This window comes from Chiloscyllium punctatum, chromosome 24 (assembly GCF_047496795.1).
Source record: "Chiloscyllium punctatum isolate Juve2018m chromosome 24, sChiPun1.3, whole genome shotgun sequence".
In the NCBI taxonomy this organism is placed as follows: Eukaryota; Metazoa; Chordata; class Chondrichthyes; order Orectolobiformes; family Hemiscylliidae; genus Chiloscyllium; species Chiloscyllium punctatum.
The window spans coordinates 59679941-59695569 of NC_092762.1; the positions used below are offsets into that span (position 1 = coordinate 59679941).

Genomic DNA, 15629 nt, shown 5'->3' on the forward strand with positions numbered 1-15629 from the left:
GAAACGAAAGTGTCGGGCTTTGGGTAAGATCAGCAAAGTGCGTTTAGCTAAACCATTCTTCTATAAATGCAGTACAGACTCCAACAGCAGAAAGCTGTTTTCACTGTTCTAGTGATAAATTGTTCCAGTTCTAATAAGGACGAAACATTCCCTTGCCCAGCGTGCTGCTGACTTACTTGTTGACCGTTTCTAGCATATTCTGCTCCAGGTTCAGGCAGGCCTGTGCACGTGCCAGTTGCCCTGGAGATTTGGCGGGAATCCAGTGTGACGTCATCCGAGCGAAGCTGTACCCAGAATCCTTCACGCGATCGCAGGCAGACGCCATTCCGAGTCGGACAGCGCGATCTGGTAGCTCGTTGTTGCGTCGATGGCGGATTTGGAGCCCACGCCCCAGGAGCCTGTAATCAGCAACCCTGAACAGGACGAAAAGCAAGATGAGAATAACCCGAGTGGCGGTGATGAAGATCAGAACCAGAGGTGCAGTTTTGTGTGAGAGAGGGAGGCAGTGTGGCTATGGCAACGGTTCAGGCTTCAGTTGGGTCTGTAGGCCGCGACTCCGCGCGCCGAACAAAAGGCCCGCCGCTCAATGATGTCTGAAAACCGCGGCCTAACGCCGCGCTGATAGCGGGCTTTGCATAGCTCTGAGGACGTAAAGTACGAAAAGCTGCCTGGTTTTAATACTGAGGAACATTTTAAATTAGTTGGTTGCTTTTCAGCTCTTCCTTTTTGAAGTACGTTTTGCACACGAGAACGAAAAAATGCGTTATTCCATGCGCGTTTCCCTAAGGAGTTAGAGCTCAGTATACGAATAATTTGCATTCATATCTCAATTTCCCACTACTTTTGTGTTTGATTGAGGTGGACACCATCCCGCCCCTCTTCCGATTGCGCGTGGATTTACACCATATTGTTTCATTAGTGCATTGTTCCGTTGCCTCACCCCACCCTCTCCCAAACTTGCTTCTGGACTTGAATCGGTTCCTCTTCCATTTTCGCCTGGGCTTTTTGTCCCGTTCACCCTCTCTAACAACTAAGTTCTGTTGGAACGTGGGCTGCAGTTAGCCATTGTTCGTTGTTCTAAAACAGCCACTAATATTAAACAGGATATTAAAGTGACATTTTTGTTCTCTAGTAACCTGTTTTGTGGGAAAACCACTACTTGCAGCAGTTTGAATTCAGTAAGATTGTTGATATTGAAACAGGTGTTTTGTACTTCACAGTGAAACAAATGAAACTTCAGTTCAGAATGAAAAAAGTGATAAGCTGAAGGAAAAAAGCAGCAAGCGTGGTGGAAACCGCTTTGAGCCATATTCAACCAACAGAAATGCAAGATTCCGGGTTTTTGTGAGCAATATCCCATTTGAAATGAAATGGCAAACACTTAAAGATATAATGAGAGAGAAAGGTAAAGTCAGTTGTAGTGTGTTAACTGGAATTTTTAAAAAAAGTTTTAAAATTTGGTGAATACTGTGTACTAACTGCATTACTTTGTTTTTGTCTTCACTTGCTGATGCCAAATATTGGTGTTGAAGAATAAGTCCTCTTATGCAGAAGAAGTGACGCCTGGCATTTTAGCTGAAGTATTCAATCATTTTTGTAATTAAATGTTTCTTTACAGCTATTCAGAAGGATGATCATGAACAAAACAAGAAATTTGCCTAGGAACCCTGAATTGTTCCAATATATTGGAAGGGAGGATCAGAATTCTCAAGTTGAGTTGGTGTCTCCTGACTGTTGTCACTAAAAGTTCAGGAGTTCACAAATAAATTTGAGTTTGTCACCATCTGTTCAGATGTTGGGAAGGGCCAAGGTTGTTGTTGTTCTGGGGGTTGGGATAAGAAGAGGGTGGCACATCGGTTATTATTTTGTTCTGGGAGCAAGCTCGATGAGCATCCTTTTCTGGGGTGGGGTACTCGTTACTATTTTCATTGATTACTGTAGGTGGAAATTGTGAAGTTCTGCATCAGCTTTTATTTGATATCCAATTAACCCAGCTTATTACGCACAATCAGCTTTTGTCTTTAATTTTAAAAAAATCTATCCTCTGGAGAGATTCTGGCAAAGTGCTTCAAATTGAGCAGAGAACTCTGTCAAAAATACTTTTGAGTTTGAGAGAAAACAATGAATTTTTGCTAACTAAGGTTGCCTGCATTTATTCCGAGTGACGTGTTTCCAGTCACTTTGTGTTACCTCTATAATTGGCTAGTTGCAAATATGTATGTAGCTTGTTTAGGTTGAATTGTTAGTGAAAATTGTCTTTTATATTCTCTATGCATTTTTCAGTTGTCACATCATTGACAGCTTATGTGGAAAGTCATGGGAATGATACTCCATCCTACTTGGAACAATATGTAGTGGACTGCAGAAAATAATTGTATACTTAACATACAGTTTTGAAAATTGTTCATGTGTTGGTATAACTTGTATGTTTGCACAGTGTAAACCAAAGAATATCTGATTTTAGTAATCATAAAACAGAAGATAGTATAAACATTGGCATGTGGATCAGCAGCCATGCAAAACATTGAATTAAATGCTCTACAGGCTATTCTTTGTTTTAACCCGTCCTTTTTATTTGAAACTGTTTAAATGCTCAACTAAATGTTTACCAGATCTGGCAGTGCACATTACAAGTGTTAACTTTTAAACAAAGAACTGCGGTTGCTGGTGATCTGAAACAAAAATAATTGGAGCATCTCAGCAGTTCTGGCACTTACTGTGGGGAGAAAACAGTTAATGTTTTGAGTCCATTTGGGGTCAGTGGGCTCAATGATAAGTTTTCTGTCCACAGATGCTGCCAGACCCGATGGGTTTCTCTCTTGCAATTTTTATTTGTTAACTTGTATATTGTCTTCACAGATACTAACCTCCCTTGGTGTTTCTAGTGTTTTCTGTTATGTGTCCAATACACATGTAATCTTCAGGAGAGTGCTGTTTATTCTTAAATATATTCGTTACCTGAAAAGAATACGTCGCAACTTAAAATTTGACCATGGGAACCTTTTTGGACTTGTCCCCATCTTGCTATTGTTCCCCTCTATGATCAAATGTAGCAACAGAACATTGAGTATTTATTGTGGCACGGTGTCACTGACTAATGTCATGAGTAACAATGACTTTTTAAAAACAAAAGTTGTACCCTCTTCAATTAAAATTGACAGAGCAAAATAAAGGAGTAGTTATTAGGTGTTAACTTCCTGTTTTGTGCCGTTAAGAAAATTTGACCGTTCTTTCAGCATTAATTATGGCTTTTAAAAGCTGCTTTTTCTCTACAACACCATCCTCAAAATAAGTTGAAAAGATCTGAGCAAATAATTGATGGAGTACATTGTTTTGATTGTATGTTCCACAACTAGGGGTGACAGTGATGGATGACGGCAGCATAACCCCAGGAGAACAGTTTCTTGACATGATGGCTTTTGAAAATACAAATTTGAAGTTCTTTCAAACTGTCAGAAATCAGTCTATGCCTTTTTGAAAACTTGGTAACATTGGTTTGGTCAGTCATGTTTATATTGCGACATCTGAAATCTTGTGAATAGGAATTTCTTATCCCTTAATCAGTTGTTACAATCACAGTTAATGGCTAAGCAGAATTTCGTTTCCTTATAGTAACAGCCAATGGAAATAGATCAGTGGTTAATGTATGCTTTCTGTAACTTTATTCTGTTTTTGTTGAAGTGACATCGTTTGCCGGATAAACTGGATTTAGCCATCATCACATGATTTGTTTCACATTTGGAGTTTTGTTAACTTCAAGTATTTGTAATTTTTTCTCTGTAGATAGCATTATTGAGAAATGGTATGTCATTTTTTCAATATTGAGTTGAAGGTTAATGAGAAATGCCATCATGTGTATACCGTAAGTTTACAAATTTGGTATTTAAATAAAGGCTGGTACTTGTATACAAATGAATGCAATGCATGTTTGAACGTTGGTAACCTGGGCAGCCTGTCACAAGAAATATTGTCTTAAACTGTTGTGGAATTGTTTTGGTTAATAGTTATATTTAGAATGGGTTGGACAATTATTCAAACAAATGTCCTTGCATTGGGTGTGTTGTGCATTAACATTGAAGCATATATGGCTCATTATGGTATGAGCTATCACTACAGCAAGAATTCTGTGGTTGAATTAAGGTGTTGCATCTATAGGAGATGCAAAGAGTCATACTTTTGTCTCTTACCACCCTTCATTGCTTTAAAGTCATGGTAAATCAACTAACTATTGTGACCTTCCGAAAAATCTTGTTTCCTAAATTCAGCTATGTGCAAATTGTAGACAGAAGTCAAATGCTTGATTTTACAGTGAGGTTTCTGCTATACAGAAAATTTATCTAAAATTTCCTTAACTTTATTTCCACAATTACCTTTAGTTTATTACCAAAAATCTTTTGTCTTCAATATCAAGCTGACACATTTGACTCTGGAAAACCATATGTGGTAAACTTTCTTTGAAGATTGCCATTCAATTGTGTGTTCAGTATCTGAGTGAAAAAGGATTATTGGTGTTTCAGAACAGAAGTGTGAAAATCCGCCATGGTGCATGCTGCTGCTGCATAGGACTACTTGATGGCTCCAGTATTTAGTAGTCTGACAGGAAAGAAATCTTTTTCAGCAGACATTGTTAAATATGTGAAACCACTGTTAAGTGTCATATTTCTAGGTTTGTGTAGACACGCACCTTTCTTGATGTAGTGATGGCTTCAAGCGGTAAGACTCAAAAGTTGGTGGTCTATAATTAGTGTAACATTGGGAATGTGCCCATGCAGTTTCACATGTCCTTGGTTTTTTTAGACTACTGATGTCTATAAATGATTTAGATAGTGGTGGGTTATGGTGGTACAGGTGTGTAGGGAACCAAACTCTCTCTTCAGCCTAAATGTAGCCTGGGTGTTGCACTAAGCCAAGTTAAGAACAGTTGAAGCCTACTGCTGAATGTAGCAAAGGTACCCCAGTTCTTTTTAAGAGCAAGATATAATTAATATGCAGATTTCTTTTTCACTTATTCTGGTGTGGGATGATGGAGATGATTCTGAAGTTTTTGTTCTAAAATGGCATCATGGTGCAAAATGTCATGGGACGGTGGGATTTGTTTGATTCCCTTCATGCTGGCATGGGAGTGCAGAATGCAGGCAGGTGATGTTTATAGAAGACTCACCTCTGTTAAATTTCAGTCAAACAACGGCAATGTCAGTGAACCTTAAGGAATTGGATGCCTTTTCTTTTAAATATCTTATTAATTTAGATGAAGTAAGCTCTTTGGCCTGTTAAATGCAGTCCAGTGAAGCAACTTCTGTCAGCTTATAATAATCCTTAGTAGTTTGTTGATTTTTGAATATAGTTCCATTATCCAAGTGCAAAAATGAAATTGGTTCATTTCAAGCTATATTGCACCATGTGACCTTTTATCCCCTATTAAAGATGCTTAATTATTGGCAAACATCCAAGTTAATGGCAGAAATGCAAGAGTACGTTTTAGTACTGCATAGTGTCATGGTAATGTCTCAACTTAAATTACATCCTTTGTTTGGACATTAAACTTTTTGTTCACGTGTGCATTGTGACCTATGCAGATTGCTTAGTGAAAGTTAAATTTCTCCTATAAATCTACAAAACTAATCATTCTTGTCTTGCATAAACAGAAAGCCAGAACTTTAATATTTGGATTAAGTTAGGATGAGTTCGTGTTTTGTCACAAATGTTTGATTTCTCTTTAGTTTGTCCATTTGTGTGTGCAAGCTAAAGTTAGGTTTCCCTGGTTTTGCCAAAACAGGAATGATAAATTAAACTCAAATTGAGATTGTACTTTGAAATTCTGTGGAGCCAAAATGCAATTTACTCTTATCTAAAACTTAATATTGAGAGGTGCTGGGGTGAAGTATGAAGGGGGGTTTTGCTAATAGTAAATATTTGAAATTTTAACTTGCTCTTCAGAGGGACTGATTGCTAAAATTGTCTTGGCTGTTGGCTTAGTGTTATACGTGTAAATGGATACTAGTATTGCAGTGGTGGAACTCTTGATCAGTTCCAATTTGTTCAAACAGAACTTGGTCATATAATGGTTTGATTATTTCACAGTTGATTAAACAGTACATGAAGGTGATCTTAACAGAAGCAGACTCGGCTGCTTATGGTGGTTGCTGGTGAGGATGTCACAATATATAATGCAATAACGTCTATAATTAGGAAAAATATTTTTTGAAATCTGCAGAATGTTTATAGCTTTCATCTTTTGAAACTTTGGCTTAAATTTGATAATTGCACTGGTTGCAGATCAGGGAAAGAAATGTGTATACTTTGCATATTATAACATGACATCCTTATTGGCTGGGCACATTTGAGAAGAGCTCGTTTGGGAAGCGCATGTGTTCAGTTCACTGGGTAGAAGTAAAAGGGCTTGTTGTATGTAACTTTGTTAGTAACTGGTAACAATGATATTAAGGGTTGTGGCTTAACAAGACTATTCTAGGTTGGGTTAGACTTGGGATCACTGCACACCTGTACATAGCATAGTAAGAAGGTTTAGGTATATGGAATGATATTCTGGGCTTTTAGAGGGCTCAGGTTACTACATAACGTTGTCAATGTTTTTGCTGAATTCCAATTGTTTTCTTGGCTTTTCTCCTTCCGTGTATGTTTCGTCTGGGATCTGGTTTGTAGTTGGTGAGGTTACTTACGTGGAACTCTTTATGGATGCGGATGGAAAGTCGAGGGTAAGTGATAAAGAATGAGTTCTTCTGTGGTTTCATTGCAAATGTAAAATGCACAGGCTATGGAATACTGGAAGTGGGCTTTGGTTAGACTTTGAAATCTAAAGCTCAGAAATATGGATGTGGCAAGGTGGGGAAAAGCATTTGAATGTAAAGTTATAGAATTGTATAGCAGGCATATTTGGTGCTATTAGTTAAATTACTATAGGTACAATTTTGTTTGGTAGTGTTTTCCAAATTGTTATAATGTAAATTATTTAGGAGAGAGTCTTCCTTCCTCACTCTCTCCCTGACCCAAAATAATGTTTTCATAGTGTCTGTCTCTGCCTCTTGAATTCCCTGATTAGTTCAATACAATTCTCCAGGTGCACACAGCTATCTAGTTAATGTCAGAATGGTTATTTTTGAGAGTGACCTGACTCCGTAATTGGAGTAAAATGATTTAATTATGAATGTCACCACGATGGTGTGAGATTCTTCCGTTGTCTTGCATTATGCTTTTGAACAAAACTTATGGATGGTTATTAAATGTCCTGGCTATTTTCTGAACCTTCCATTTTCTCACTGCCATTATCTCATTACTGATGCCATTTAAGTTCAATAGTGGTAAGACATTGAATCAGGGATCTTTGGCTCTATGTGGTGCTGTGCCACAACAAATTTTCCTTTAATGTGCCACGGTAGTCTTTCAGTTTTGGCAAAATTTTATTCTTTTGTTTAAACCCCTGTGCATTAGCTACAATGTTCATGTTGCTGACCAATCATTTGGGACTTAATTTTGGCACTCCTCTTTGGGAAATGTTCACTTGTCAATTAACATTAGTTTTTTTTTGTTTTAAAAAGTACCAAATGTATCTGCTATATAACTTATTACAAAAAGCATCAGGTAAGGGATGACAGTTACTTTTGTCTTTTTAGAAGTAATGCTAGCCACTGTTGTAATTGTCAAAGGGGAAAATTCATTCTGAACCTTAACAATGGTGTTTAAGCGTAGGTTAGGATGTTGAATCAAAGTTGTAGGTGGAAGCAGTGTGAAAGTGGAATGGATTTTAGCAGCATTGTTGGAGTGATAGTTTGATCTAGGGTTTCTCAAGAATCATGTGAATATATTTTGGTTATGAATCTGAAACAGGGCTGCCACATTCGCAAGACTCTCCCTATATTACTCAAAGTGGGTGAAGCCTTACTTGATATTTAACACTTGATAAATCATTTATTTGAAAGTACTTAGTTTGACTTGAATGTTAATCTGCACTTATGTGCAGCACGCACTTTGAACTAATTGCTGGGGGAGCCATGTCTAGATTTTGTTTCAACCAGTTTTGTAATACATATATCAAGTACTTTTATTCTTTGAATTTACCCACAGGTTCTAGTAAGTAAGTTAAGGTCAAAATTGGTCAAAATGTCTCATAATAATCCTTAAGTCACTTTTTCATTTGGAGAGATCATTTTGGTGTCTCACTTCTGCCCAGTGGTTGCTGGAAGTATTTATGACTTGTTCCCAGGTCGAATAAACCAGCTGCTGGGCACTTTGAGTGCCCTTGGGGACTCATGACACAGTTTGCCCAGCAACTTCTGGTGCTATTCCCAAATTTTGCTGGACCTTTCTCCTTTTTGTTACAGCCAACATTGGGAATTCAAAATTATTGAATTGGTTTCCCTCTTCCATGTGCAGCTTATTGGTGGTACATCTGCACTGCACATTATATTTTTGTTTGCAAGAGGAAATTATATAGTACAAGCAATGAGGTACTAATTACTAGCTTAAAAATTTGTGGCACCCCATATTTAAATATCAATGGACGTTTTGTGGAACTGTTTTTAATTTACTTTGTGTAATTTTAAATTTTTCTTTCTTCTTTACATGGTATTGCCTGTGACGAAAGGGATGTGGGTAAGTTTGCTTCAGAATACTTCTAATTGCTGTGTTTTGAGTTGGAATTGATCGTTTGAATTTGTAAACTGAACTGCACCTTCCTTGTATTCTGTGTAACAGGAGTCCTTAATCCAGGAAGGCCTGTTTGGCCCCTGGATTATGAATAATAAATGGATGTTGATATGAGGGTGTGGGGGCAGCATCACCTTGCATAGATAATCTGAGAGGAGAGTATTGACTGTTTTCTATTGCTAATCTGTGATCTTGCTGTATATGCCTGTGTGGGGACATTGGGCAAGTAAGTGAGTGGGCTAAGTGGTGTGCTTCCTGTAGATGAATTACTTGATAACAAAGTATAGTAGTGTAACTTGAGAATGAGTACTTGAAAAGGAAGTAAAGTAGTGAGAGCCAAGAAGCTTAACCCGGACAATAGTTCCAACGATGGTAATAATTTTAAGAAGATTGGGAAATTGGCATGGGGAAAATGAGATCACCAGAGTTTTGGGCTATTGCATGTGCAACATGTCAAATTTCTCTTTTCAGTGTTGTGGAGTTCAAGAGTGAAGAAAATATGAAAAAGGCTGTGGAGGTGATGGACAAACAGAGTTTCAGTGGGAGACCTCTTAAAGTGAAAGAGGTGAGATGTTTCAATGTGCAGTAAAATTATGTTGGAGTGGGGTGCTGAACTGGTGCAAGTTTGTCAGTATTGCAGAATGATGGGAGAAGACTTGAACAAGTCTTGAGCAAATGTTGATGTTTCTGTGATAACATATACTCAATAATAAGAACTGTTACTGTTTTTTTGATGGTTTAAGGCTTTTGTTCTGCCATTGGCAGTTTATTTCTCAAGGGTGAATAAATTGTCCATAAAATTCTGTGTTTGATCTTGCTAATGAATGTGATTTGAAAGCAACACATTAAATATTAAACTCTGTTCTGTCAAATGAATTCAGTGCTTCAATTATAATTCTTGCTTTGTTGAAGCTTTGCAGATTTTTTAAAGCCTTCTGGTATTTATTTATTTGTGTAGTTTGATATTGTTCACTCCAGACATAGTAATGAATAGAGCTCAAGGTGATGGAAGCAGATTATGATATGAAGGAACTTGAGCATTGCAAAATAGAAGTAAAGATTGAACTGTTTAAGTAAATCTTTAACTGTGTTTACTTAAGATGGGTAGTGGTTTTCCACCAGCACAATTTTAACTTTTCTTTTTATTCCTGAATCTATAGGATTTGGATGGTGAGCATGCAAGACGTATGATGCAGAAGTTTGGTGGTTTTGACAGAATGGGAATGGGTGGCGGAGGTGGTGTTGGTGGTCCTGGAATGAATATCCCACCTGCACTCTTGCATAACTCTCATGTCCCCAGAGATGTTCTCAATGCCCTGCAGGCTGGCAGGCTTGGAAGCACCATCTTTATTGTTAATGTGAGTTTGTAAAAGCTAAAATATCTCTATATAAATGTTTTAAAGATGAAATTTGAGGAAAAAAAAATTTGCTGAATGTGTGCATTCAAAAGTTTGAGAGAACTTTTCATGGTAACCGAAAGTAGTTATTCTTTAATTTCCTGCATGTGCATCATCCTTCTATGTTCCTACCCTGTTTTTCTCATGGTCAGGAGCACTTGTGACTGACTCAATTCTGCATCAGAAGTAATGGGTTGTAGATGTTGATGAAACCACGTTGTAGAGAAAGTGAGGACTGCAGATGCTGGAGATCAGAGCTGAAAATGTGGTGTTGGAAAAGCGCAGCAGGTCAGGCAGCATCCAAGGAACAGGAGAATCGACGTTTCGGGCATCAGCCCTTTTTCAGAAATCAAGTTGTGCCAATCTTAGTTCATTCTCAAAATGCAAGTGACAGCTTCTGAAATTAGTATTTTGGTGCACATCAATTGCACTTAAATGTCCAGGCTGTATTTGATCATTGTCCTGGTGAATCACACTATAGAAGATTAGAGTTGAATCAGTGCTGCTCATTTTTGTGTAAACATTCTCAGGTCACTTTGACTAGTCATCTCAGTCAGCAATTGAGAAAACAGTTTCCAGAAGGTAACAGTTAAAATAACTTTCTGTAAAATAAACCTTCAGGAAGAGAACTATCCATTATTTAGATTAGATTATTTAGATTAGATTACTTAGTGTGGAAACAGGCCCTTCAGCCCAACAAGTCCACACCGACTCTCTGAAGAGCAAACTACCCAGACCCATTCCCTACATTTTAGGGTCCTTGTTTTTAGTTTGAAAACAGTAAGATTGATTTCTTGTTCTGTTACTGCGCATATTCTCATTTCTGTTCCTTTTCTTAAGTTAATTACTTTATTTTGGTACCTTTCTAAATTGTGTGCTCTAATCCTTTTAAGCAATGGATAATTTGTATATCTAATTCTTGTACACATTCAAAGTTTTTAAATGTGCCTGATGAGTTTCCACTTGAGAATAAATTAGTATTTCTTTTCAGTTCAGCCCACTAGGTTGTCATTTGCTGGACTAGGTCTAAAAACAGTAATGTGATTTAATCGTGCACTCTAATAGTGAGTTTTGACAAGATTTGTAGCTCAGTTTGAGGTTTACGAAACATCTGGAAACTAACCTTGCAGCTCAGCGAACAAACCTACATCCAAAAAGTGCTCTAACAGTCAAAAGGTTGGAGACACCATTTGAAATGTACTAGGAGGGCAACATGAAACATGATATAAAATGTTTGAAAATTTGCAAATGACATGTAGATGAGTTGGTAGAGCAGTGTACGAAGATGACTGCAAAGCTTTGCAAAGGGATGTTGTTTAAGTGTGTAGGCAAAGGTTTGGCAGATGGAGTACAATGTAATAAATGTGAAGTCATCCATTTTGGTAGGAATAACATTTAAAGAGGTATTACTTGAATGGTGAAAAAAATTCTCATGTAGAAGGACCTGGGTGTCCTTGTGCATGAATCACAAAAGATTGGTCTGCAGGTGCAGCAGGTAATTAAGGAGGCCAATGGAATTTTGTCCTTCATTGCTAAAGGGATTAAGTTTGAAAGCAGGGAGGTTGTTGCAGCTATGCAGAGTGCTGGTGAGACCACATGGAGTACTGCATGCAGTTTTGGTCTCCTTACTTGAGAACGGATGTAGTGGCACTAGAGGGGGTGCAGATGAGTTTCACAGAGATTGATTCTGGAATTGAGGGGGTTAGTTTGAGGAGAGACTGAGGAGACTGGGATTGCATTCATTGAAATTTAGAAGAATGGTCGGGGTGGGGAGGTGTGGTTGTGAATCTTATACCAACATATAAAACTCTGAAGAGAATGTATAGTGTAGACGTAGAGAGCATGTTTCCACTGATGAGTGAAACTATGACAAGAGGGCATAGCCTCAAAATTAGGGGGAGTAAGTTTAAGACTGATTGAAAAGGGTGTCTTCACCCAGAGACTCGTGAATCTAATTCCCTGCCCGGTAAAGTAGTTGGGCCTTCAGTAAGTTTAGAACAGGAAAGGAATTAAGGGTTATGGTGAGAGGGCAGGTAAGTGGAGCTGAAATGACAAGATCAGTCATGGTTGCCTTGAATGGCGAAGCAGGCTTGAAGGGCCGGATACACCTTTTATTATGTTATGACTTTTGATCTCTGGTTATTTGGTTTCAATAATCTGTTCTTCAAAAGCCTTGAATCCTTTGCTTGTTCTATTAATTGAAACATAACTATTCTGTTTTCTGCATTCTCCTATTTATTCTTAAATTATCTCATTGCTTTTGAGCTTACCTTTGTTTGCCAATGATTTTATTAACTTCAGATTCCTTTAGATTGCCCATAACTGCTTTTTTTATCGACAGAAAGCTAGATAACATTACATCTTAAGTTCTGTACAGTATTATAAAGTGTCCCAACTCTTCAGGTTATGTTTGTTCCTTTTCCTAAAGGACTCACCTTGTGAATCTGTTATGTGAAACTGCATTTTTCTGAAATCCAGATAGGTAACAACATTGCTTCACTTGCATCTACTATATTGATAGCATCTTGCTTGTGAATTTGGTGGTTGGACTGGTATTTATTGCCCTTCGGAAGGTGCAGGTGAGCTGCTGAGTTGGACTATTGCTGTCTCTGTATTATAGGTAAACACATAAAGCTTCTAGTGAGAGAATGCTTGGATTTTGACCCAACAACACTGAAATAATGGAGATACTTCAAATTGGGAATGGCAGGTGTTGGTATTCCCATATTGTTGCCCTTGTTGTTCTAGATGGAGGAAGTGCTGTCCAAGCTGTGGTTATTTTCTGCAGGGTATCTAATAGATCGAGCACATTCAGTCATTGAGCTTCAATGGTATGGGAAGTAATTGCTTGCCGATGTGTTAATGAATTGGATTGCTTTGTCCTGGATGGCATCAAGCTTCATTGTACCACATTACTATTGATCATGACTAGACAGGGGTGGTAATTGGCTGGATTGGATTTGACCTTTTTTATGAACAGCACATACCTGGGCAATGTTTCACATTGTCAGGTAGATGTCCAGTGATGTGGCTATACTGGAACTGCTTGGCAAGGGACATGGCAGGTTCTAGAGCACAAGTCTTCAGTATTACCAGAATGTTGTCAGGACTCAGTCTTTGCAGTACCCACTACCACCAGCTGTTGGTATCACGAAGAGTTAATAATGTCAACCAAAGACTAGTCTGCGCCGAAGGAGGCTGAGATGCATCATCCATTTGGCACTTCTGGCTGAGGGTTGCTGCGGGTGCTTCAGCCTTATCTCATAGACTGATGTGCTGGGCTTTACTGTTAAGGTAGGGATATTTGTTGAGCCCCCTCCTTCATAGTCATCGTGATGTACAGAATGGAAACAGACCCTTCGCTCCAACCTGTCCATGCCGACCAGATATCCCAACCCAATCTAGTCCCACCTTCCAGCACCCGGCTCATATCCCTCCAAACCCTTCCTATTCGTATACCCATTCAAATGCCTCTTGAATGTTGCAATGTTCATTACCTTTCAAAATCGGATATGGCAGGTCTCTGATTGATTAGCTATGGAGTTGCTTTGCTCTGACTCTTTGCTTATGCTGTTTAGCATGCAAGTAGCCCTGTTTAGCTTTTCCAGATTGACAGTCACTTTTAGGAATGCCCATAGCTGTTCTTGGCATGCCCTCCCTCACTCAGCTGCATTTGATCTCCTGGCTTCATGATAGTGTTGGAGATATGCCAGGAGTTTGCAGATTGTGGTGTTGTATGATTCCACTGTTGGCATCCAGTGGATTCTCTGGTCTTCTGAGTTGCCAGACCAGTTTGATGTCTGTTCCATTTGGAATGATAGTGCTAAAACATGTATTCTGCGTGTGCAGATCTGTGTTCTCTACATGAAAAGAGCAGTAGTCCCTCTGAAGCTGTCATGGACAGATGCGTCAATGTCCACAAGTGCATAATTTTCATCCCTTGCTCCATTCTGCTGTCTCGCTTCAGTGACTGCTTCCATTTTGACTGAAAATTGAATTAGCAAGTCTTATGCACACAACCATTTTTCCTTTTGTTCTTTTTTAAATAAAGCAATCAACAGGCATGTGGAACTTGAATATGATCTCCCCTTTGCTTAGCAGGATATCAATTTTTATAACTTGTTTTACAGCTTGATTTCAAAGTTGGATGGAAAAAGTTGAAGGAAGTTTTTTCGATGGCGGGCTCTGTAGTACGGGCAGATATTGTGGAAGACAAAGATGGGAAGAGCCGTGGAATGGGCACTGTAACGTTTGAACGCCCAATTGAATCTGTTCAAGCTATATGTATCCTTTAAACTAAAATCATGGATTGACCTGCATTTGGCTGTAGTATGTAACTAGAGAGTTAGCTCATTTGAAATGGCAAATTGTTAAAAAGCATGTGTTTGCGTTTCTGATCAGTCTTGTAGCAGATTACTGTCCAATGCATATGTGAAACTTTTAAAATGTTCCTTAATATCTGTCTAGCAATGTTCAATGGGCAGCTTCTGTATGACAGGCCTATGCATATCAAGATGGTAAGTTTTCACGCACTTTCAATATTTATGAAAGCAAGTACATACTGTTGGTTTCAGATTTTGGGTGATGAATGTTCCATGTCAGAACTATTTGTGCAATTGCACTAGTTGTTAATACATTGCTTTTCATAGAAGCATAAATATTAGATTGTTGCCTTTGGGAAGAATTTGAATTTGCATGCACCTGACTTTGATGGCTTTTACATTTTTATTGGGTTTCACATTTTCATAGTGTATAAGATTTTAAATATTTTCTAAATGTTTTTTTCTGATGTGATGACTTTAATGGTGGAGATTCTTCCAAGAATGTGAGTTTTGAGTCCTTTTCATTCCCCTGAATAGTGGGGAGCAGTGCTGCCAAGCTGACCCTGGTTTCAACTAGCAAATGTGTGTACTTCGCACAAGGTGACACTAGGCTGGTTATTTGAATGTGCCCAGCTCCCCAGAAGTCTAGGCACAATGAGACTGGTAGTGTTTTCTCTCTGGCTGAGAATAGCCAGATCAACAAAGCTCAAAACTCAACACTTGAAGTTAGCTCTGTCCTAACTGCAAGTGCTCCTAACAAAGGCTCTAACAGAAATACTTTTGTTTAAAAGAGAAAATTAGTAGCCTATTTCATTATTTACTTTGTTAAAATAGCTTTTGATTTTCTTGCAGGATGAAAAATCCATGCCAAAGAATAACTTCTATGGTGCTGAACGCACTCCTCAACTTCCTAGTATGTATTTTTGAAAAAGTTTTAATGTTGACTTTTCCTATTGGTGTATTAAAGCAAAATCGTTTTTATGTTGAAGTTTCATTCTGAAATTAGACTATTTATCTCAACCACTGTGTTCTCATTTACCCATCCTATTTCCATATTCCTTTGCTTTTGGTTTTCCTATCTATTTACAGTAGTTGAGTATTGACAATTTTTGCTTTAGCCATTAATCATGGAAGTGAATTCCACAGATGTAGTGATGAAACTTAATTTATGCCTTGTTCTCGCTCTAAATCTCCTCCTGCATTTCATTGTACTCAGCTTCCTCAAAATTTTCAGCTAGTGATTGTC

The 15629-nt window shown here is 38.3% G+C and overlaps 1 protein-coding gene across 1 annotated transcript in view; it reads left to right on the top strand.

The window, feature by feature from the left end:
• The first annotated feature begins 290 nt into the window (after positions 1-290).
• Positions 291-15629, top strand: part of LOC140494596 (myelin expression factor 2-like) — a 35073-nt gene continuing 19734 nt past the window's right edge. The window contains exons 1-9 of the mRNA XM_072593941.1: positions 291-477; positions 1221-1405; positions 6664-6716; positions 8603-8610; positions 9136-9229; positions 9825-10022; positions 14192-14345; positions 14529-14578; positions 15236-15296. Of these exons, the coding sequence (XP_072450042.1) occupies positions 368-477; positions 1221-1405; positions 6664-6716; positions 8603-8610; positions 9136-9229; positions 9825-10022; positions 14192-14345; positions 14529-14578; positions 15236-15296 (913 nt within the window). The 5' untranslated portion in view covers positions 291-367. The remainder of the gene's footprint in view (positions 478-1220; positions 1406-6663; positions 6717-8602; positions 8611-9135; positions 9230-9824; positions 10023-14191; positions 14346-14528; positions 14579-15235; positions 15297-15629) is intronic.